The sequence below is a fragment of the Lynx rufus genome, unplaced genomic scaffold (genome assembly GCF_022079265.1).
Source record: "Lynx rufus isolate CCGP_SWC_20201006 ecotype Redwood Valley unplaced genomic scaffold, mLynRuf1.p SCAF_6, whole genome shotgun sequence".
In the NCBI taxonomy this organism is placed as follows: domain Eukaryota; kingdom Metazoa; phylum Chordata; class Mammalia; order Carnivora; family Felidae; genus Lynx; species Lynx rufus.
Genome location: NW_025814878.1, coordinates 16,675,271 through 16,698,997, shown reverse-complemented (window position 1 = coordinate 16,698,997; position 23,727 = coordinate 16,675,271). Strand labels below are relative to the sequence as shown.

At 37.9% G+C, this 23,727-nt stretch overlaps 2 protein-coding genes across 5 annotated transcripts in view; one reads left to right on the top strand and one right to left on the bottom strand.

Annotated features, from left to right (window-relative positions):
- The window catches only part of PEX3 (peroxisomal biogenesis factor 3), a 49,917-nt gene that overhangs the window by 22,910 nt on the left and 3,280 nt on the right, over positions 1 to 23,727 (top strand). Inside the window, exons 10-13 of one of the 4 annotated variants that reach the window (XR_006966134.1) lie at positions 1,842 to 1,964; positions 6,892 to 6,988; positions 9,328 to 9,489; positions 10,687 to 10,851. Coding sequence is in view for 1 of the 4 variants with exons in the window: in XM_047101750.1 (XP_046957706.1) it covers positions 1,842 to 1,964; positions 6,892 to 6,988; positions 9,328 to 9,411 (304 nt within the window). In the remaining 3 variants the exon portion in view is untranslated. Of the gene's footprint in view, positions 1 to 1,841; positions 1,965 to 6,891; positions 6,989 to 9,327; positions 10,229 to 10,686; positions 11,311 to 23,727 lie in introns of those variants that run through there. The other 3 variants (XR_006966135.1, XR_006966133.1, XM_047101750.1) reach the window with 3 other exon arrangements.
- Positions 14,912 to 23,727, bottom strand: part of FUCA2 (alpha-L-fucosidase 2) — a 19,579-nt gene continuing 10,763 nt past the window's right edge. Inside the window, exons 6-7 of the mRNA XM_047101749.1 lie at positions 17,765 to 17,873; positions 14,912 to 15,764 (exon numbers count right to left, since the gene is read on the bottom strand). Coding sequence (XP_046957705.1) covers positions 15,624 to 15,764; positions 17,765 to 17,873 — 250 coding nt within the window. The 3' untranslated portion in view covers positions 14,912 to 15,623. The remainder of the gene's footprint in view (positions 15,765 to 17,764; positions 17,874 to 23,727) is intronic.

Sequence of the window (23,727 nt, the reverse complement as noted above, 5' to 3'; positions counted from 1 at the left end):
GGCTAGAGAATCTGAAATACTAGTTGAGGGACTGGAAGATAGTTAGCATTTATATATAGAAAAAAAGCTTTCAGAGGTGATTCTGGTAGACCCAGTATGTAAGGAAATGTTTAACAACTAGCATTTAAAAATAAAACAGAACAGAAACTGAAATTGTAGCTGCAGCCGTTCTAACTACCAACTTGAAATCACTTGATACTGACTTGAGGAGTTGGGGAGTTGGAGAAAAATGCACTTGTGAGCTGGAGGTAGCCAGCTCCAGCTAATCCTCATGGTACCACATGTGTACATGTGCTGATCTATGTACACTGCTCCCCCCCTCTCCCCCCCCCCCCACCACACACGCACACTCAATTTCGGGAGTTACTCCCCCTAGCCTTCTCAGGATAGACTATAATGTTCCTAAAACTGTGAGTGATAAAAATCTCACATCTTCCCTAAATTATTACTATTTTAAGTCACCCAGAACACAGCTAGGGTGTTAACAATGGAGAAAGCACCAGACTATGCATTAGGAGACTGGAAGACCTAGACTGAAGATGGACTTTCCTGTTTGTTAGCTATTCAGCCTCGGTGGAGCCACTTAACTCTTCGAGGTGGTTTTATCACTGGAGAATCTGGAAATTTCTTTTATCCTAAGGATAATTTAAGACCACTTTCTCCAGTTCTGTTTTCTGAGGAAATTATATCCTCTGCTTCTAAGATATTTTCATAATGTGATGAAAATCAACAAATTTAAAGGTTAACTCAGACTTTCTACGATCGCCGTCTCCACATTTTTTCTTTTTTCTTTCTTCTTTTTTTCACATTTTTTCTTACTCAGGTTTTCACCACCTCACTCCACGAAGTTTTAGAAAAGGTCATCAGTGATCTTTTGCCAAAACTGATCAACCTGTGATGTTCACCTTTTTTTAACTTTTCTCTGATGATTAACACTGTTGATTAAGCCTTTCTTGAAATTCTTTTCTCGTGTGGCTTCCATAAGTGTCATTTCCTGATTTCTCTCCCTGTATTCAGATTATTTCTTCTAGTTTCCTCTATGTCCGTCTTTCTTGTAAACATTCGTTTTCCAAGGTATTTGTTCTTATTTCATCCTCAGCTGCCCTAAGCAATTTCATACACGGCTTTAACTACTGTCTGTATACTGATAATTCCCAGATGGATAGCCCCTAGCCCACCACTCCCATGAGCTGGTCTGGTTTAAGATTTCTGCATTTCAAAGATCAAACTAATCTGTTGAAGTAGGCATTTTCTAACTTTAATAGCATATGTATATTATTCTTTATATCAAAGAGGTTTTGCGAGATACTAACGTAGCATAACAAAAAGATCTTGAACTTTAAAAACAGAAAGGCCTGGGTTCAAATTCTAGCTCCCCACTTACTAATTATATATACCTTTGGACAAATTTCTTCATCCCTAAGTATCCAGTTTCTCACCTGTACATGATGCCAAAATTTTCTGAGATGTCATGATAGAATATGTGAAGCAAACCAGTATCTGTGACTGTAAGATGATTCTTCTTCAGAAGTTCCTTGAAGAGAAGTAATACTGTTACTGAAATTCTTGAAAACACATTGTACAAAGTGCTGAATAATAAAAGAAAATCTAGCAAAATGGATGCAAATTCTCGTTTTGTTGTGCTAAATAATAAACTTCCTTTTTATGCTTAATTTTTAAAGATTAACCCCTTGATATATTCTTAACAGTGTTTTAGGCTATAAAAAGTAGGTTGTGACTAGAAATGTTGGTGGCTGTCAAAGATAACAACATACTTATTGAATTTATTTCCTTTTCCACTGAGAATCTAAAACGCAATCTATCCTTCTTTTTTTGTGTAGTCCAGATTTTAGTACAGTTTTGAATACATGTTTAAACCGAGGTTTTAGCAGACTGCTAGACAACATGGCTGAGTTCTTTCGACCTACTGAACAGGAACTGCAACGTAGCAACTCCATGAGTAGGTAAGATGACATAAAATGTTGTGAGTAATGAAGGCTCTAACAAAGCAGTGCTTTGGATGTGTTTTTGTTCCAGGTAATAAAAAAATCATAGAGAATAAATTTGATTGATCATTTTCAACAAATTAAACTCCCTTAAACTAATGACTCCTTCATTAGTAGAAACTCCTTCTGAATTCAGTATTAAAAACCTCATTTCTTCCCAAAATTTTGCCACCATATAGAAATACTTAGGTTGTCAAGCTGTCTTTCTGCAGGCCAAATCCCAATTCTTAGATTGTTGGGGTTTTTTTTAACTCTTTAGAATATAAAACTGAAAACATATTTAAGTACTGCAAGCCATAATTGGCCTACGTAATTCAGTAGTTTGGCCATTATGATAAGCAGGCATTCTTGTTATAGATTCCTATTTCATGAATTATCTCCTACTTTTACAACAACATAATGTATTCATTTTGAGCTCTTCTTGTAAGATTGGGAGTATTTAGTGTAATTGTTAGTAATTTTAATCATAATTATTTCTAAGTCATGCATTCATTCTGCTAAAATGTATCATATGGTTTTATGATATCCTTATCTCAGCATGAGTACCTTGGCTCTCCTATTAGAATTTATACTCTTTAATAACCTGCTTTGAAGTTTTTTATATTAAACTCAGAAAATAATAGCTACTAAATCAATGTTAACTGACTATAAATTGGTCCATTAAAATTAAGAGAAACAGTAAGTGATATGAAGTATGTATGTGCAATATCCAATTCAATTCTTAAATACATAGGGCAAGAAATTATTCATTTCTTTGGAACCCTTCTTTATTGTATAAAAAGAATAATTTCCAATTAGCATTGAGGATTTGGAATGCTTACAGCCATAAAATGTATTTTCTGAGACAACTTAAATATCACCCTAAAATCTTTTTTAGGAACTCTTTTAAGTGATACAAAAATAAATTTCAGCCCCTATATACTTCCCTAAATCAAGGTGCTCTGATTAATAAAACTTCACTATAATCTCTACCTAGCAAGGTATTAGTTATTTCCTGAGTAGTGATAAAGAATTATAACAGTTGTTTTACACAAGTACTTGATTTTATACACTGAAGAGTTATAAAAAATGTGTTATAACCACATAGCCATTGTAGTCTTCTTGTTTGAACTCCCTATAGTACTCACTACTGTACTTTCCTGTACAACCTACATTTTTCACCTAGAAGGGGAATCGTATTCCTCAGTTATATTTTAAGCCTCCTCACAAAGTCAGAAACTATTTTATGCCCTTTCATATTTCATTACATACTCTAAGTATTCAGTAGATATTTCCTAGCTTAAGTTTTTTTCTTTTCTATATCGATAACCTACTTTATACTCCATGACTTAATACTAGAAATATTTTCATTATGCCTACTGTTGTTCCTATTGTTTAACATGTTGTGAAAGTTCTAGCCATTACAATAAGCCAAGAAAAAATATTTCCAATTATCGGTAAAGAGACAAAATATCATTAATTATGCGTACTCCAGTTAATGATGCAGAACCCTCAGTTGATTCAAGAAAATCAACTGAAAAGTGATGCTAACTAATAAAAACAAATTATATATGGGTGTACGTATTATATATGTGTATACAGTAAAACCCTGGATTGCAAGTAACTTGTTCTGAGAATGTTCCGCAAGATGAGCAAACATTTCTAATAAATTTTAACTTGATAAACGAGAGATGGTACGTGACACTGAATGTCACATGATCACAGCTGAGCCGATGGTTCTTGAAATTCATTTTGATATATGAGTGCTTTGGATTACAAGCATGTTTCCGGAAAAAATTATGCTTGCAAACTAAGGTTTTACTGTATTCTTGTATATACTACATATAGTATATGCACATAATATATTCAAGAAATGATTAGAAAAGTAAGCGATAAGTATACTTTCCCTATAAAATATATAAGGTGCAATTATTAGAATAATATGTTATTCATAATAGATAAACCATTGAGACAGGATGTAACATCCAGAAACAGGCTCAAAAATATACAGGAGGATATAAGTACATGATGAAAGTGAGGAAGAGATGTGTTATTTAGCAAATGATAGTAAGACAGATTAGTCATTTTACAACGACTGATGTAAATTAATAATAATAATAATAAAGTTAGACTCTTTGGTACCACACAGATAGCCAAAAAAAATGCAAGAGGTTTAAACGATAAAAACATAAATGAATATGGAGCACCTGGGTGGTTCAGTTGGTTAAGTGTCTTACTTCAGCTCAGATCATGATCTCACGGTTCATGAATTCGAGCCCCACATTGGGCTCTGTGCTGACAGCTGGGGCCTGGAGTCTGCTTCAGATTCTTTGTCTCCCTCTCTATCTGTCCCTCCCCTGGTTTCTCTCTCTCAAAAATAAATAAACATAAAAAACATAAATGAACAGATGAATATTTGTCAGAGCTCAAGATGGAGAAAGCTCTTCTAAGAATGAAAGTAAAGAACTTTACAAAAGAAAATGATAGGTGTGGCTGTAAAACTTTAAACTTACAGATCAAACAGGTTTTATTAGCTTTATAACTGCTATTGAACGCAAATGATATGTTGGTGGAAATGTTTGCAAACTGTGTATATTATACAAAGAGGTTAATAGCATTGTGGACATATCAGTTAAGGAAGGAAACACACAAAGAAGAAATGGCCATAGACATGAACTCAGAAGAGAGGAGACAGAGATGCCAGTTTGTCCATTCATCTGGCATCTATTTGTTGAGCAACTACTATGTATCAAGCACTGAACTAGGTCTCTGTCCTCATGGATCTTACAATCTAGTAGGAGAAATAGACAAACAGGTGTACAAACTATGATAAGTATTAGAAGGAAAAGAACATATGATAAAAGTATTTGAACAAACATGGAATGTCATGCAGTTCCCCTGAGGAAATAATTTGAACTGAGAATTAAAAGATGAGCATTAAATATGGCCTTGGACTAGAGCGAGGCAGTTGACATTTAGGGCAGAAGCCACAGGGCAAAGACTTTGAAAAGTGGAGGACCGAGGTACACTTGAGGACCTGGAAGAAGCTGGTGTGGTAGCTGAGCAGATGGAACTAGGAGAAGGGTGATGTGAGACCAAGTTGGAGAATTCAGCACATACAGATCATGGTTGTCAGCTTGAGAATGCTGGGAAGCCACTAGAGAAGTGGCAGGAGAGTGATATGATGGGACTTACATTATAGAATCACTTAGATTGCTTTATGGAGAAGGAAACTTTACTAAGTGCTGGGATAAAATACAGTTAGTAAAATAGCCACTGTACCTAACTTCACAGACCTTGTACGGTAGTGGTGTCTTCAGTTTCTAATGAAGAAAAAGTAATATACAAAGAGAGACATCAAACATGTAAACAAAAACATGACATTCTGAAAAATGCTACCAAGAAGGAGAATAATGCCTAATTTTCTCAGGAATGCATAAATCTCTGCACTCCTGTTTTCTTTTTATCCATTGCCTCAAATCTCAGCATAGAACACTGGTTAGATTAGCATATGGTTACACAGCATAGCTTCAGCATTTTCATGATGTTTGAAAGGAAATTTCTGGGGTAGCCTGAGGTGTGAAGTATTATGTTTAACATAATAAACCTGAGTATAACTCACATAAAAATTATTTCATATTTGTTTCCAAAGTGTTTCATCATTTAACAGTCATTATATCACACATAATCACACCAACATTTATTCATTTATTCACCCAACTTATTGTAAGTGATTGTTGAGCACTTACAAGTTAGGTCACTGCTATAGTCCAGACAAAAGAAAATGCTTAGCCTTGACTAGGTTTGACAATGGGGAGAAGTAGACACACTTAAGAAATTTTAGGATGGGGTGCCTGAGTGGCTCAGTGGGCTAAGCATCTGACTTCAGCTCAGGTCATGATCTCACGGCTCGTGAGTTTGAGCCCTGCGTCGGGCTCTGTGCTGACAGCTCAGAGCCTGGAGCCTGCTTCAGATTCTATGTCTCCCTCTCTCTCTGCCCCTTTCCCACTCACACTCTGTCTCTTTCTCTCAAAAATAAATAAACACTGAAAAAAAAATTTTTTTTAAGAAATTTTAGGATAGTCTGGTGTGCCTGGGTGGCTCAGTTGGTTAAGCATCTTACTTGGTTTTGGCTCAGGTCATGATCTCACAGTTGTGAGATTGAACCCCGTGTCGGGCTCTGCACTGACAGTGGGCAGCCTGCTTGGGATTCTCTGTATCCTTCTCTCTGCCCCACCCCCACTCATGTTTGTTTTCTCTCTCCCTCTCTCTCTCTTTCAGAAATAAACATTAAAAATTTTTTAATAAGTGAATAAATAAATTGTCACAGCTAGAGGATGAATTACTTTTTATAATCATTAAAAAATAGATTAAAACTTTGGTGAAGAACTTTTAATAAGATGGAAAATGTTCATAACTTTAATAGAAATACAAAACAATGTTGCTGGGAAGTTAGAGTCTTGTGTTTAAAAAAACAAACAAAAGGGGACCCCGTGTGGCTCAGTCAGTTGAGTGACGCTAGATTTCAGCTCAGGTCATGATCTCACAGTTCCCAGGATCGAGTCCCACGTCTGGGCTCTGCACTAACAGCACAGAGCCTGCTTGGGATTCTCTCTCTCCCTCTCTTTGTCCCTCCCATACTAAGGCACATGTTCAGTCTCGCTCTCTCTCAAAAATAAATAAGCTCTTTTTAAAAAGCACAGATATGTATAAAAATTACTGGAAGAAGTTAACCATGATGTCAGTTGCAGTTGTTATTTCTAAGGGGTAGAATTATGCATGGTTTTTATTTTCTTCTTAATACATTTTGTGAATACTCTTCAGTTACTATATTGCGTTATAATTAAAATGTTAAGATCCTGTGAGATAATTTCAGAAAATAATTATTACTATGATGATTTTTCAGTCTTTCCAGTGTCAGCCTGCCATTAGCTAAGATAATTCCAATAGTAAATGGACAGATCCATTCAGTTTGCAGTGAAACACCTAGTCATTTTGTTCAGGTAAGAAGAAAGTTTGGAGGTATTATTTAAAAACATTGTATTTTTGGTTGTGGTTATATTGGTCTGACATAAAATTACATTTCTCTCCTGTGGTATTTGTTCAAAGAAACCAAAACTTAAATCACATGTAGAGTGTGGTAGAATGCCCCATGAGAACAAAAATATAGCAAATTTATGAGGTTGGGAAAACCTTTCCCCATATTCTAGTCCAACACCAGTTAGACCACATTTTACATACATTCTGGTTGGCATTAAACTATGTTAGTAATAAGATTGAGTTATGAGACCGTGATCTAGTTCCTCAAATTTTGAGGAAAACTAAAAAATTGTCTTGGAGAAGTAAAGCATTTTAGTATTAATAAATATGACTATTAAGAATGCACCAATAATCTGCTCATGAAAAGTTCCGTAGACAGTACTACCTAAAACTCAGTTCTTCCTTAAAAAACCATTTTGGAATGCATTAAGTAAGGCAAATATTATTGAAATAAGAACTCTGGACCCACACAGTTTTTTCTGGGTTACCTGCAACCAAGTTGCAATACTTTTAGAAGACTAAAACTTGTATTAGAATTAGAAACGTGTTTGCAATACACCTCAATTCCAAACTACTGCAGAAATGAACAGGGAGGAGACTGCAGGCTAAGTGTAAAGATGGCATCTTCTTGGTACCATGTGTCTCAGACAAGTTAGATTATCTTCTGTGTACTTTCTGCTTGGCAACATGAAAAGAACTAAGACTACAGATTGTTTCTTTCTCTATATGGTGTCGTTACTGTGTCCTTTACGTGCTTATTTTGCCTCACTGTTCTCTTCAGTTGTCTTTGTCATCTCTGTCACCCATGACAGGCATTCATATTGCAGAAGGAAGAGGGAGTAAGGCTAATCTCATTTCGCTTAATTTAAGCTCAGATTTTTTTTATTAAAAACTTAGTTTAAAATTTTTAATTTCATATTAAATTAATTTTCACATGTATATCAGTGTGAGAAAAAAGTTTGTAACTTTTGGCACTTAAACCTTAACTTCACCTTTCTCCAGTTTTGTAAGAGTCTGGCTTCATCTGTAGGCTATTCATCTTGGCAGGCCAGTGGGAAATACAACCAGGCAAAATACACCACCTGCAGCTTGAAGGCTTAAGTAATTTATGTACCACAGTAATTAAAATCTGTATAATTGATAATGAAAACAAAAGAGTTCAATCTAATAAAAATACCATTGATATTAATGTTCAAGATTTTTAGTGTGACTGAATGTAGGTTATATACTACACTATTGACAAGTTCTTTTAAGCATAATCTCTATGTTAACTCATTTAACTATAAAATGCCAAGTTGTCTTTAGAGACTTTAACCATGAATTTGTTGAGGTCAAGACTGGTCTAAAGTTCACTTGAGTTTTCTGATACTTAAGAAACAGAGAACATAAAGGATAGATTCATTTTTCATTTACTGTTTCTCTGATGCCCAGAGAGGCACTTAAATGTTTCTGTGTCATAGATCTTTTCACAATCTGGTGAAGCCTATGGACCCCTTCTCAGAATAATGTGTGTAAATGCATATCATAAAATACATAGGCTTTAAAGAAAGCCAATTAATTACATAGTTTTCAAAATACTTTTTAAAATCAAATTTATGAAGTAGCAGTATTGCCTCTTTGTTCATGCACTAAATAACAAGATGTAATGGCAGTTCATGTATCTTCCACAATTATCATATGATGTGACAATGTCTTATTTCCACTGAAGACAAATGCATAGCATGTTACTGCTGTCACAGTTGTCAATTTCATAATTGAAAGAAATGCTAGATTTTAAAGGTTAATGAAAATAAAAATGTAATTCTTGTTTTTACATTCACAAATCCGTTAAGAACCCTTGTTCTGAAGTATATGTATGTAGTTTATGTTTGTGTATGCAGAACCCATGACATGCTACATACATTCTAGGTTAGATCTTCTAAAAAGTAACATACCTTACAACCATGTTATGTCAGCTTCCAGCCAAGGTACCTTTACACTTGTATCGTTAGTATTGTAATCATTTATGGAACAAATACTTACCCAGCACATGGCATACACAAGTCCGTTTGAAGACTGTTCTGGGTCTTCTTCTCGAAGTCACACTGAATACTTACCACACCCACCATTCCTCATACAAGAACCTAAGCAATAAGTATCTCCTAGAATTTCTTATGCGAAAAAATATTCCTTGCATTAAGTGATTTTCTTTTTGGCCTTACTGCCACAAAACTTAAAGCTAAATTTATTGCTTGATTGCAGAAATGGATTTAAATTATCTATACTTCTTACAAACTGTAATGTTTTATTGTCATCTTGCTAGGATCTGTTGATGATGGAGCAAGTGAAAGACTTTGCTGCTAATGTGTATGAAGCTTTTAGTACTCCTCAGCAACTGGAGAAATGATTTCTTTTCCTTCAAGAAAAACTACAATGGAATTCATTTACTTTTAAAAATACACTGAATGAATCAACTATATATAGGGTAATGATTTGTTACCGAAATGCCTAATAAAAATATATTCTTAATCAAAGTCTTCATTTCGTAATAAAATAGATTTATTTGGCATCTTAATATATTTTTTTAAAGTCATCAACAGACTAGTTTTTGTGAGCATATCTGAGCATACACAGTGCAGACATCAGAATTGTTAGTACTTTGTTACACCATGGATATTAGTTCCAAACTGACAAAAAACTAATGTAGATACTTTTTTTATATATACATAATATGAAATGTAGTATACATTGACATTTATACAGAGGAAAAATCTGTTTGAGAAATAGCTGTGAAGTTTAGAAAATGTACTATTTAATCATAAAGTTCACTGGACTATAACATACATGAATGAATCAGACTTTTCTCCTGTTACTCTTCAAAGGAATAAGTTATTTACCTTAGATAAACCTGATGAAGGACATTTCTTTTTATGGAAACCAGTGAATTTAACAACCATGATCAGTAATTTTTCGTTACCATTGTTAACAATCCTTAGAAAATTACGTATTTGATTTAGAGGCTGAAATTGTGCTGTTGTTACTCAGCGGCTATTTTTAGCTATAGTTTCAGCATTTGTATGTAAATAATTTTAACTTACTTTGTATTGATTTTGAGCACAGTAAATATCTTATTGCAATAAAATATTTTAGTAAAATATGGTTTTGTTGAGTTAATACTTTACAGCCATTAATTTATTTGTCCTATAGCATTTTTGCTGTTACTTTGGGAGAATATGCTAGTTTTCAAGTTTTATTTTAACTAGTAATATAATTGATGCTTTAGTTTTTCTGTTTAGAAAAAATGAATAGCATTCCCTTCTGAAGAGAAACAATTCATCGTCTCTAGTAAATCTATATTCTGTATTTATAATTAAGGGTAATTAGGCAGAAATAAATGAATTGTTGCATATCATTAGTGTATTAGATATATTTTCGGTAACATAAGAATATTGTCAGTGACATCGCTTTATGTTCCTCCAACAGAGGAACAATGTTTAAAAAAATGTAATGTCTACAATGTTTAAAAAAAGAAAGAAACAGATGTAAAAGTGTTGCAGATAGCAAATATTTCTCTTCCAAATTTGACAGAAAATAGTGATGTTATTTTCTAATAGGGTGGAGGAAAAACTGCATTTTGGAAAATTAGTGAATGTGTATGTAATAGGGCCTGCATCTCTTGCAGCAGTATTAACCCAGGATTTCATCCAAGGAATATTTGAGACTGAACAGGTGTGGCCTTGTAAAAAAAAAAAAAAAAAAAAAAAAAGGATCGTATTCTGATCAGCTGACAATTTTCACCTGGAGTCACCTGCGTCTGTGGCGCCATGGCAGTTGAAGAGATGATCAGGTAAAACCCACATGCATTTGAAGCTAACTGGCCTTAGATATTACAAATGTGTCTTCAGCTAGTACAATAGGACCCCTCTTGTCTGGGACCAATAGTTTGGTTAATCCAAAGGTCACTTAAATAAAGCAGGGTATCTATCACACACAAAAAAACTTATTCTTAGATATTTTAACTTAAAATATAAATATTCTTTAGTTGCCACTTATTTAATCTAGGGACCAGGGCTTTTCTACCTTTTTCGTATGGGTCTGCTTTGAGACTCCCTCTAACTCCTTCTTGTGCAGATCACATGCACTACATTCCATTATATAATTGTGAGCCACCGATACAGAATCCTTCTAGGTTTTTGCTATATTTTCCTCCAATCTTTTAGAACTGCTTTGCCCACAATTAGCCAAGATCTTTAAATTTTAAAACAGCAACACACTTTTTTTTTTTTTAAGATTTTATTTTTAAGTAGTCTCTACCCCCAACATGGGCTCACGCTCACAACCCTGAGATCACAAGTCGCATGCTCCACCAACTGAGCCAGCCGGGCCCCCCTAAAAAAACAACACTTTTATCGAGTCTTTTCAAAGTTCAGCTTAGTTTTCACAGAAACTACAGCTCTTCGCACTCATGTCATCAGTTTATATACTCATGATAACAAGTTCAACTGGCATAATCAGTTTGGTAACTATTAATTTCTTAGAGCCGATGTAACAAATTATTGCTAATTGGGTGACTTAAAACAACAGAAATTTCTCTTCTCACCATTCTTGATTTTGGACGTCCAAAATCAAGGTATCAGCAGGGCCATGCTCCCTCTGAAGGCTCTAGGGAAGACTGTTCAATCCTTTCTTGACTCTCCCAGCCTCTGGTGGCCCAGGTGTCCCTTAGCTTGTAGCAGCAAACTTCGTCTCTGCCTCTGTCTTCACATGGCCTTCTCTGTGTGTCTGTGCTCTTTCTCTCATAAGAATATTCTCACTTAGGACCCACCCACGTACAGTATGATCTTGTCTCAATACTTAACTTTCGTTACATCTGCAAAGACGCCATTTCCAAGTAAGATCACCTTCTGAGCTTCTAGGCAGACGTGAATTGTCGAAGAATACTCTTCAGCCCCTATAGTAACAAACTCTACGCGACTTGGTAAACGCAGATTGCAGCAAGTGGAAATCAAAGCGAAGGGTGCACCAGATAGATGCCTACTAACGGAAAGCCTGCAGCCTGCCCTAGGCACCTCCTTTTCTGAGGAGATGAAGACCATCAGTTTATCCCGTGAATTGGTTACATGGAGATTACTTAAAACTGCTTCTATTTTTTCTCCTTCAAACTTGTATAAATGTGTCTGTTACTGTGTATATATAAAAATTTTACATGAGCACTTATTTTATTTGCTTGGAAGATTTTATCTAACCAGATCTTTCACTTGCAAAATTGAACAGAAGATAAAACATCAGTCTTGTCTTCTATTGTCCTGATTCATATTTATTTGAGTAGCCTGAACTTTTACAGTAATTGTGTTGCTTGTATATGACACCTATGAGAAAATGAGATAGAATCTTACTAAAGTGATATCCATATTTAAAATATCAACATCTAGAGGCACCTGGGCAGCTCAGTTGGTGAAGCATCTGACTTCAGCTCAGGTCATGATCTCACCGTTCATGAGTTCGAGCCCCACGTCAGGTTCGGTGCTGACAGTGTGGAACCTGGAGCCTGCTTTGAATTCCCTTCTCTCTGCCCCTCCCCTGCTCACAAACACTCTCTCTGTCTCTCCAAAATAAACATTAAAAAATTTTGTTTTAATATCAATATCTAGACTATTCAGTCTAGTAACCTAGTTTGGTTTGCCTTCAATATTTCTCCAGTCATTAAAGGAAAATCAGAGGTTACCGAAATTCAATTCAGGGCATTTTATACCTATTTAATAATGCTGGGAAAAGGATTATTTGATTGGAGGATAAAAACTATTGGCTTAAAATAGTTAATGAGAGATCTGATTTTTAATTATCCTTACTATAATTCTTGCCCTCATACTACAGATAATTCCAAGAATTTGCTGGAATATTTTTAAATCCTTGTTATGAAACCCCATTGTAGTACATTTGACACATAAGCAAGATATATCTTAAATAAATTTAAATTTGGGGTCATATTTTTTCTTAGAGTTGGGTTAAAAGCATTTTATCAGCACCTCAGAATGTTGAACTGTATTTTGTCATGTAGCTTCTTCATAGCTACTAAGTCACCAAACCCTATAATTTGCTTAAATACTTGTTTTTCCCCTTTCGTATCAATTTGTAAAGGTAAAGATGGACAGGATAGGAATTTAAGTGGTTGACAGGCTTCAGTCTCAGAATTACTTTCTTCGAACAAATGACCCTACTTTTATGATAAGATTCTTGTAACACTGTTTCCTTGGCTTTGGTTGGGTTTTACTCCTGTTTTGGTTTTTCTTAGTCTAGTGTTTGGGATCATATAAATCTTTCCAAGTTGGATCTCGAATAAAATATTAATTGGGATTTAGAACTATTAACATACTTATTTATGTAAATAGCATGGTTTTGAAAATTTGGTAGTTTTAGGAACTTCAACAATGAGTAATTTTTTAAAAGGTTTTCAACTTTAGCATGATTTTAGGGAATATGAATAGTATTCTTTTTCATTCTCTACCTGAAGCATTTTTTGGAAACAGATGTCTGCATTTGATTAATGTGACCAAATGAAACCTACAGTACTACAAATAAAGATCTGGCCATATTAAACTTCTTTTGTTGAGGAGAGCGACTTCTCTAATCAGCGTTTCTTTAAATTTACATCAAAATCTGTATTGCTGCTTCATATTTTGCTTCATTCTTAGGGAAGATTTGAGTAGAATTCCTAATTATCAACTAGGTTTTCAACTTCAATTTGCTTGAAGACAAATGTAGGAAACGTATTCATTAATTAAAAAAAAAATTGTGGGGGGGGGCACCTGGGTGGCTCAGTTGGTTAAGCATCTGGCTTCAGCTAGGTCATGATCCCACAGTCCATGGGTTTGAGCCCCGCATCGGGCTCTGTGCTGACAGCTCAAGAGCCCTGAGCCTGCTTCAGATTCTGTGTCTCCTCTCCGCCCCTCCCCGACTCATGCTCTGTCTCTATCTCTCTCAAAAATAAATAAACATTTAAAAAAACAATTTTTTTTTAATTTTTTTAATGTTTATTTACCTTTGAGAGAGACAGAGACAGAATGCAAGTGGGTTAGGGGCAGAGAGAGAGGGAAAGAGATGTGAAGCAGGATCCAGGCTCCAAGCTGTCAGCACAGAGCCCAACGTGGGGCTCAAACTCGAGCTGTGAGATCATGACCTGAGCTGAAGTTGGCCGCTCAACCGACTGAGCCACTCAAGCGCCCAAAACATATATATTAATTTAAATTGGAGCTCATATGAGCTCACCTACAAAAATTGGCCCATAGGTCCAATCCCACACCCCCTCAAAAAACCTGAAAGAATATGTACTAAAATCGTAATAATGGTGATCTAAACAATGACTTTAATTTTTTTTTAATGTTGATTTATTTTTGAGACAGAGACAGAGTGGGGAGGGGCAGAAAGAGAGAGGGAGACACAGAATCCAAAACAGGCTCCAGGCTCTGAACTGTCAGCACAGAGCCCAACACGGGCCTTGAACTGCAAGATTATGACCTGAGCTAAGGTTGGCAGCTTAACCGTCTGAGCCACCCAGGCACCCCTAGTATGTTTTAAAATACCTACAGTAAACCTATATCAGTTTTATTACCAAGAGGGAAAAAAACCTTTTTTTATTTTTTTTTACTTTTTTATTTTAACGTTTTATTTATTTTTGGGACAGAGAGAGACAGAGCATGAATGGGGGAGGGTCAGAGAGAGAGGGAGACACAGAATCTGAAACAGGCTCCAGGCTCTGAGCTGTCAGCACAGAGCCTGACGCGGGGCTCGAACTCACGGACCGCGAGATCATGACCTGAGCCGAAGCTGGCCGCTTAACTGACTGAGCCACCCAGGCGCCCCGAAAAAAAACTTTTTTAGGAAAAGACAATTACCTTGAGCACTGGAAGTATGTATTAGGCCAAATTTATTGTATCTCTGCCACCTGTGTTAGTCTGCTAGGGCCACCATAACAAAATACCACAGACTGGGTGGCTTAAAGCACAGTAGTTTATTTTCTTACGATCCTGAAAGCTGAGAGCCCAGTGTGTCTGCAGGTTGGGTTTGTCTCAAGGCCTCCCTCCTTGGCTGGCCCATGGTGCCTTCTCCCTGTGTCCTCACATGGCCTCTCCTCTGTGTGCTTGCATCAGTGGCATCTCTTTCTCTTCTTGTAAAGACGCCAGTCGTACACATTAGGCTCTTACTCTTATGACTTTATTTAACCTTAGTTACCTCTTCAAAGGCTCTGTCTTCCAACACAGTCACATTGAGGGCTAGGGCTTCAACAGAGGAATTTGAGACACAATTCAGGAGACTTAGTTCAGTCCTTACCACCACCAGTTCCTGGCTACCATAAAACAAAAATTTCCACCTCTTAATCACACATGGAAATAAATTCAGTGTGAAGAGACTTCAATGGCAAAGTACACTGGACAGGTAAAACAATTACATGGGTAATTTAGCAACAAACATAAGCAGTAAGAGGGGAAAGGGCCTGAATTGCCTAAATATTTGACTTTCCTTGACCAATTTTACATTTGCTTTCTCTATATGCTACAATTATAGAAACCTGATATTTTCGAGTCTTCGATGCACCCGCAGCATGAACTACTCTGCTGCAAATTAGATCACATTAGTTAGTGCTAGAGCCCAGCCCCATTTACAGGGCATCTGATCAAAGGTTAGACGTGGCAGTTCTACCAGTATGCCACTTGGCTTCAAAGACGTCCAGTTAAGTGGCTGTCCGTGTCCCAGTAGTTTAATCTGAAATTAAAAACATACACAGAAATGTCTTCACATGCATCTCTTCGACTCACCCACTTTATTGGGAAAGAGTGGCTGGTATTTCTTTAAAACACTGTAGACAAGAAACTCAGCTTTTGCTTTTATTTAGTGGTTCACAAACTATTTTAACCTTTGGTCCAAATGAGTGCATACGTGCGTCTTACTCCTATATTCCTGTCAAGTAAAAGTGTCCAAGAGTTGGAAGAGAAGAACTGTAAAGGCTGAATAGTGTTAGAGTAGGGAAAACACTGAAGAGAGGACCAGGGAAAATGACTCTGGACCAATCTGCCCAATGTAAGACTTGCATAGTTCTTGCATAGAATGTCCCTTATCTAGGAAGCTACCCTTCCTCGCCAGGTTTTCCAGTAACTGATCAACAATACATAAGTCTGATCAATTACTACTGTAATTGTTTTATATCCTTACTCTTATACTAAATGGGTTTAAATATGTTTTCTACATATCTATGGTTATTTTGAACGAGAAAACGTTGCCTATCGTGGAACAACACAAAAACAAAACCCATGAACTTTTAAGATTACAGTATTAATGGGGCCAGACAAAATATAGATAAAATAAAAAGATGATGTCATTCCCACGCCACTAAGCTGTAATTAAACATCAAATGTGAACTCCATCTTCCTTTCTGCCAGATCAACCACAGTGTTAGAAATGAAATGTGGAAAGATGATACAAGGAGAAGCATATGGACAATCTACATCCAAGGAAATTGTTTCTTTTTTTTTTTAATTTTTTTTTTTCAACGTTTATTTATTTTTGAGACAGACAGAGACAGAGCATGAACGGGGGAGGGGCAGAGAGAGAGGGAGACACAGAATCGGAAACAGGCTCCAGGCTCTGAGCCATCAGCCCAGAGCCCGACGCGGGGCTCGAACTCACGGACCGCGAGATCGTGACCTGGCTGAAGTCGGACGCTTAGCCGACTGCGCCACCCAGGCGCCCCCAAGGAAATTGTTTCTTAAAAACAAGCTATAAAATGCATCAAAATGAACTCAATACCAGATCTGTCGCCTACAACTGTTAGATTAACTTCCTCCAGATTTTTTTAATGACTTAAAATAGTACGACTACAACATCTTACTTTTATTCTGATGTATTCTGGGATGGGATGTCTGGGAAAGAACCTGAGTTTGCTTTACTCATTTATTTATTTATAAATTCCAGAATCACTTTGGATGCTTCCAGAACTTGAACAACATAAAATAACCGTAAAAAAGAATATCTATTTTACATTGATACGCATGGAGATAGCTGTATTTTAAGTTTAGTTTTCTGGGAAATGAAAAGAAAATTTTCAAAGGTTTGGCCAAACATTGCCACTGACGAAGTTCATTTTAAAATTACAGGTATCCCCTACAGTCAGTGTTACGCCATTTCACTTTTATAAAAGGCCTAGAGTAGTACCTATTTTTGTAACTGAAAGAAATCTAAAGAGGACTTTCACTTTTACAAAAAAAAAAGTGAAAAGTAAAAATAGCATTTAGTGTTTGTTTTGCAGAGAGCCGTTTGAGAGGCAGTGCACACCCCAACAGCAGCGAGTGGTAACTCCAAGTTCCTTCCTATACTCAGCATTTCAGCATCAAGCCGCCATAGCTTTGAACTGAGTCTGTGAGCATCTGTGCTTTGTCTCCATTCAATTTGTGCATCCGTTAGCAAGATGTGTTCTAAGGGATCAGAAGAGCTCTTCTAAGAGAGGTTATTGTGGGGGTCTAGGACTGTTCAAACAAATTTCCACATAAATTAATGGTAATTGCTTCTTTGCTTTACACCATTTCAGCTTATGAAAGATTTCATAGGAATGCTCTGCTTTCGGATGTAGTGGGAGAAAACCCATACTCTCATGAGGTATAAATGGAACATACGTAAGGCTCTCCTTGAAGTTAAAAGTTTCATTCTGTTTTTCCCTAGGATATGCTAGTGAGCAATTTAAAGACACAATAAAGATAAAATCTCCTTACCTCTGTTGCCCCCAGGGTAGCGATGGGTTGGCCAAGAAATAGATGTCTTGATGTGGGCCATTTAAGATATATGGCGTAGACCAACTTTTGTTTAGGTTTGGATGTGTACCTGGTTAAAAGGAGGAAAAGAGCATAGTGGTATTCCTCATGTGTTAGGTTTGGGATTATTTTACAGAGATACTTTCATGCAGTAAATATTTACCCATGTCTTCATTAATAGAAGGAAAAAATAGCTCCATGGTAGAGTAAAAAGCACCCAAAGAGGGTTCCCAATTCCAGTGTGTCTTTGGGGGGCTGGAGAGGGGGTTCCTCACCCCCAACAAGCAATTCTCCAACACCAGCTGGGTGTCCTACAATTCAACTTAATTCTGACACTATCTACGTGGAGATGGTGACAGATTCCACAGGTCAAGGATTCAGTCCTACAAGACTGCTTGCCTGCACCACTCAACTTCAGACACCAATCACAAGTCCAAGGTATCACCTGGTCTTCTAACCCACCAGCTACAGATGGGAGGTTCCAACAACCTTTTCCCTGGGTTCAATTAATTTTCTACAGCAGCTCACAAAACTCACACAAACATTTTACTTACTGGCATACCAGTCTATTATAACAGGATAAAACTCAGAAACAGCCAAAGGGAAGAGACGCATAGGGCAAGGTATGGGGAAAGGGCATGGAGCTTCCATGAACTTTCCAGGCACACCCCTCTCCCAACAACGCTGAAGCTCTCCAAACCCGATGCTTTTGGGTTATATGGAGGCTTCATTACATGGTTATGATTGATTAAATCACTAGTCATTGGTGACTGATTCAACCTTCAGCCTCTCTCCTCCTGGAAGGAGGGACTGAAAGTCTCCAGGCAACCAGCCTCACCCTTGGTGAAGTGGAAAAGTCACCTCATTAACATAACAAAAGACATCTGTATAGTTCTCATCACTCAGGAGATTCCAAGAGTTTAAGGAGCTCTGTGCCAGAAATGGAGACAAGACCAAATACATACTTGTTATCATAAATCATAATATCATAGCACCTCCCTCCCCCACTTCCCCTATACCAAAAAGAACAGAGACTTCTCTTTTTTTTAACGTTTATTTATTTTTGAGACAGAGAGAGACAGAGCATGAGTGGGGGAGGGGGCAGAGAGAGAGGGAGACACACAATCGGAAGCAGACTCCAGGCTCTGAGCCATCAGCCCAGAGCCAGACTCGGGGCTCAAACTCACGGACCGCGAGATCGTGACCTGAGCTGAAGTCGGACGCTTAATCGACTGAGCCACCCAGACGCCCCAGAGACTTTTCTAATATTACTCTTCATCAGACTGTTCCCATGGAGTTGGAAATAGGAGGGAATTATGAGCAAAGAAGGTAAGATGCAGGAGTAAATGGCTTTCCACCTGCTGATTCAAATCTTCATACTCCCTCATCAAAAAGTCTGTATGTGTCAATGCTGGGCCAAGTACTGACGCTGGTGTTAGGGATACAACAGAAAACAAGACACTTAATTCTTATTCTTATGGAACTTAGACTAGAGTGACGAAGACTCTATTCAATAATCACACAAATAATGTCAAAGTGTGAGTTTTGATAAGCACAATGAAAGAACAGTAAATTGAAAGGTTATAAAAAAGGGACCTCTTAGATTAGACCATCAGCGGGGTGCCTGTGTGGCTCTGTCAGTAATGCCTCCAACTCTTGACTTCAGCTCTGTAAGAAATAAGCCCACTGACCCAATCAAAGGACGGGCACAGAGACTCTGAGCACAGTGAAGCGAGGCTTTAATCAACATTCTTGCAAGAGCAGGTGTCTGATGGACAGGCACACTCGGAGCAGTTACAGCAGGCAATTTATCTCGTAGCGTGAAGTCCCTCCCGATCCCTCATTTGGCTGAGTACTACAGAGGTTACAGCCTTACCCGGAAGTCAGCTATGCCCACGTAAGGCAAAAACTAGTCTTTTTGTACAAACATACATTCCTTGAGGTGACACAGAGACTTCAGTTCTTTGGCACATGCCCATTACAAAACCCGCGAAAACTAAGCCCACGAAATGGCGAGGGGAAGAAGAATCAGGAAGTGAAGTGAAGTTTGGGACTCCATTGGGGGGGTACATATTTCCAATAGGTTGTAAACCTATTGGTAAGTCTATAGCACAGCTTTTATTTGGTATTTCTCAAAACAAATCATTTCATTTACTTCTCATAGGCTCAGGCCATGATCTCACAGTGGTTTTGTGGGTTTGAGCCTTGCATTGGGCTCCGTGCTAACAGTGCAGAGCCTGCTTGGAATTCTCTCCCTCTCTCTCTCTGTGCCCTCCCTCACTCGCACTCTATCTTTCTCTCTCAAAATAAATATTTAAAAAAAATGTTTTAAATTAAAAAAAGATTAGACCATGAGCAGAAGCCTAAAAAAAATGACATTTCATCTAAGACTTAGACGATGAATAAGAAAAAAGGTAAGAGTAAGCTCTACACAAAACAGAACTCACTCATTCTTAGTTTTTCAACGTTTATTGAAATCTTAAAATGCTAATCACTGTTTTAGAGCTGGAGACGCAGCATTGAACACAGTCCCTGTCCTTATGGAGCTTATGTGGTAGTGGAAAAAATTAGAATAAGCACGTGATGATTAAGTCCTATGGGGAAAACTGAAGCCAGGTGAGGACAGAGCATGCAAGGTTGGAAAGGAGGGATGTGGTTGTTATTTTAAATCTAACAGTCCACCTTTGAGGAGGTGGCATTAAGGAGACCTGAAGAATGTGAGGAAGAGCATGTGAGTATCCAGAGGAAGAGAGAACAGCAAGCAGGAGTATGCTTGGCCTGCTGACATGGCAACAAGAAGGGCAGGAGAGAAAGTGAGGGAAAGCATGATGGCAGATAAGATCAGAGACAGCAAGGAGCCAGTTTTTATAGGACCTTATAAGCCTCTACAAGATCTGGCTCGTTCTCTGAGACCGGAAGCCATTGGAGGAATTTGAGCGTAGTAGTGACATAACCTGGCTTTATTATTTCAAAGGTTTTGTGGCAGAAAGATGAAAGGGGCAAGGATGGATGTAAACAGATCAGTCAAAGACGCTTATAATCCAGGGGAGACACAATAGAGACTAAAAGAATGAGACATGGTCAGATTCTAGATATACTTCAAAGAGAAAAATGATACTTGCTGACGGATTGGCCGTGAAATATAAAAGGAGAGTTGAAGACTCCCAAGATTTTTGGCCTCACAACCACTTAAAAGGATGAAGCTGTCATTAATTGAGTTTGTGAAGACTGCTTGGAGCTAGTTTAGAGCAAAATTTTAAAATTAGGACCTCAGTTTTAGACATAACAGTTTAAGGTATTTATACTTCCAAGTGGAGATGTTGACCAGGAAAGCGAATGTAAGTCTGGAGCTCAAGAAAAGGTCGGCACTGTAGAGGTCATCGGTATGGCATCTAAGGCTGCGAAAATGGATGTGACTGCCTGGGGAATAAAGATAAAGAGGAGGAACAGAAGCCCAAGGACTAAGCCCCAGGCACTTCAGGGTATAATGGTTGGGAACCAGGGGTGGAATCAGCAAAAGACACTAGGAAGGAGCAGCCAACGAGCAGAGATGGCGTCAACAGAGTCACATGCTGCCACAAACTCAGAAAACGGACCACAAAGTCACTCTGGATTTGGTGAAGGACGGGTTATGGAGGGCTTGGATAACAGCGATTTTCTGAAGTGTGGGGGCGGGAGCCTGACCAGAGTGGGTGCAAGAGAAAACTGGAGCAAGATATTGAAGATAGCCAGTTTAAAAAAAAAAAACTTTTAACATGTTTTACTATCAAAGAAATGAGAGAAACGGGGAGGTAGCTGGAAATCTAAGGGTCAAAAGTACTTTTTTACGATGAAAGAAATAACATGTTTGAATGCTGGCAGGAAGGCTCTAATAAAGAGGGAAAGTTGAAGATAAGGAGCAAAGGAGAGAACTGCTAGAAAAATATCCTCGAGTGGATAATTTGGGATGGGACCCAGGACACAAGGGTTGACCTTAAAGCCAAAAGAAAAATAATCTGGTATTGTGTGTGTATGTGTGTCTGTGTATTTCTAGTCACATTTTAGCTACCCATGGGCAGGCATGGAATGAGCAGAGCTAAATTTAACCAGAGTTGAGTTTTTAATCAAAGTCAAGTGAGTATGACAGAGAAAGAGTGTATGTCATGGAGTGACAAGCCACAGAATCTGACCTGGATAAGGAAAAGGGCTGAGGAACAGAAAAAAAGTGAGGGGGTCACAGATTGGTATCATCAGTGGATTACAGATCCTTTCAGAAGCCGAAGTGCTATGTGGAGTGAGCTGAAATTTAAAAGGTGGTTGGGAGTGGCTCAGTCGGTTGAGCGTTGGACTTCAGCTCAGGTCATGATCTCACAGTCTGTGAGTTCGAGCCCCGTGTCAGGCTCTGTGCTGACAGCTCAGAGCCTGGAGCCTGCTTTGGATTCTATGTCTCCCTCTCTCCCTGCCCCTCCCCACTCCTGCTCTGTCTCAAAAATAAATAAAAACATTTTAAAAAATTTGTTTTAAAAAGGTGTTTGGGAGACAGCATAATGCTTCAAACTGAGATCATGGAATAAGTGCAATTATTGGTAATACAGGATCTAAGGCATGACCCAGAAAGGAGGTAGCAAAGGTAGAACACACAAGATGCTCAGAAGAGAGAGTACAAGAACTCAGGGGGCGGCAAATTTTTAAAAATGTGAATATAGGTGTTCAAATCACTAAGAGTGATGTTAAGAGTAGTTCTGGGGACAGTGATCGCGAGCTAGGGCTGAAATCCTGAAGGATTCTAAGGACCTGGGAGTCTACAGATGACTGGGGCAAGGACAGCAGAAGAACTCCTGCTGTGAGGGGGGAGCAGGGCCACATGGGGTTTGGGGTTGGTGCGGTCAGCAGGAGCCACACAAGGGGGCTTCAAGGACCTTATTAAATATTTTGGCTGTTACTTTTATTTATGGAGATAAAATTTCATGGAATAATAGTTGATGATTGTGAAATCCATGACCAGACCCCCCTGTCAAATATATGCCCAGATGCAAATCCCAAAACCAGATTTAAACTAGTCTCTGTAAAATGAAGGACTGGTACTGGGTTCCAACTATGGCTTCTCCCACACATTCTAAAATTCTACAATGAGTTGCTTCTGTCTAGATTGCTTTACTTTATTTTCTTCGATGAGTTGACAATTAGTTTTAAGTCATAAGTAAAGTCAAAGAAGATTTAGTCTAATTTTTGGTTTATACTTGATCAGGTTGTATCTACCTGGTGACAACAACGGGTGAATTTTTAGAGCTTCCCTATACTACTCTTATTTATATGCGTTAAGACCCAACATCAAGAACCATCATATTTGCAGAATGTGATTCAGATACTCATTGGCATGTGGTACCTTCCAAAGTGCAGACATAAGCAAAGCTTTTAAAGAAGATTCTAGTTAAGAGAAAAATAAGCAAGTTAAAATAATTAAATTTTTTTTTTCAGTTTGTTTATTTGAGAGAGACAGAGGCAGCATGAGTGCGGGAGGGACAGAGAGAGGACAGAGAGAAAAATCCCAAGCAGGCTCCCCGTGGACAGCGCAGAGCCTGATGCGGGCTCGAACTCATGAAACCGCGAGATCATGACCTGTGCCAAAACCAAGAGTCAGACGTGAACTGACTGAGCCGCCCAGGTGCCTCTAAAATAATTAATTATAAAGAAACTTCAGGTTTAGGGGCACCTGGGTGGCTCGGTCGGTTAGTCATCTGACTTCGGCCCAGGTCATGATCTCACACTTTGTGAGTTGGAGGCCCACATCGGGTAGTGGGCTATCAACACAGTGCCTGCTTCGGATCCTCTGTCTCCCTCTCTCTTTGCCCCTCCCCTGCTCGTGCTCTCTCTCCCTCAAAAATAAGTAAACATTTTTTTAAAAAAACTTCAGGTTTAGATTTATTAGAATAATATGAACAAAT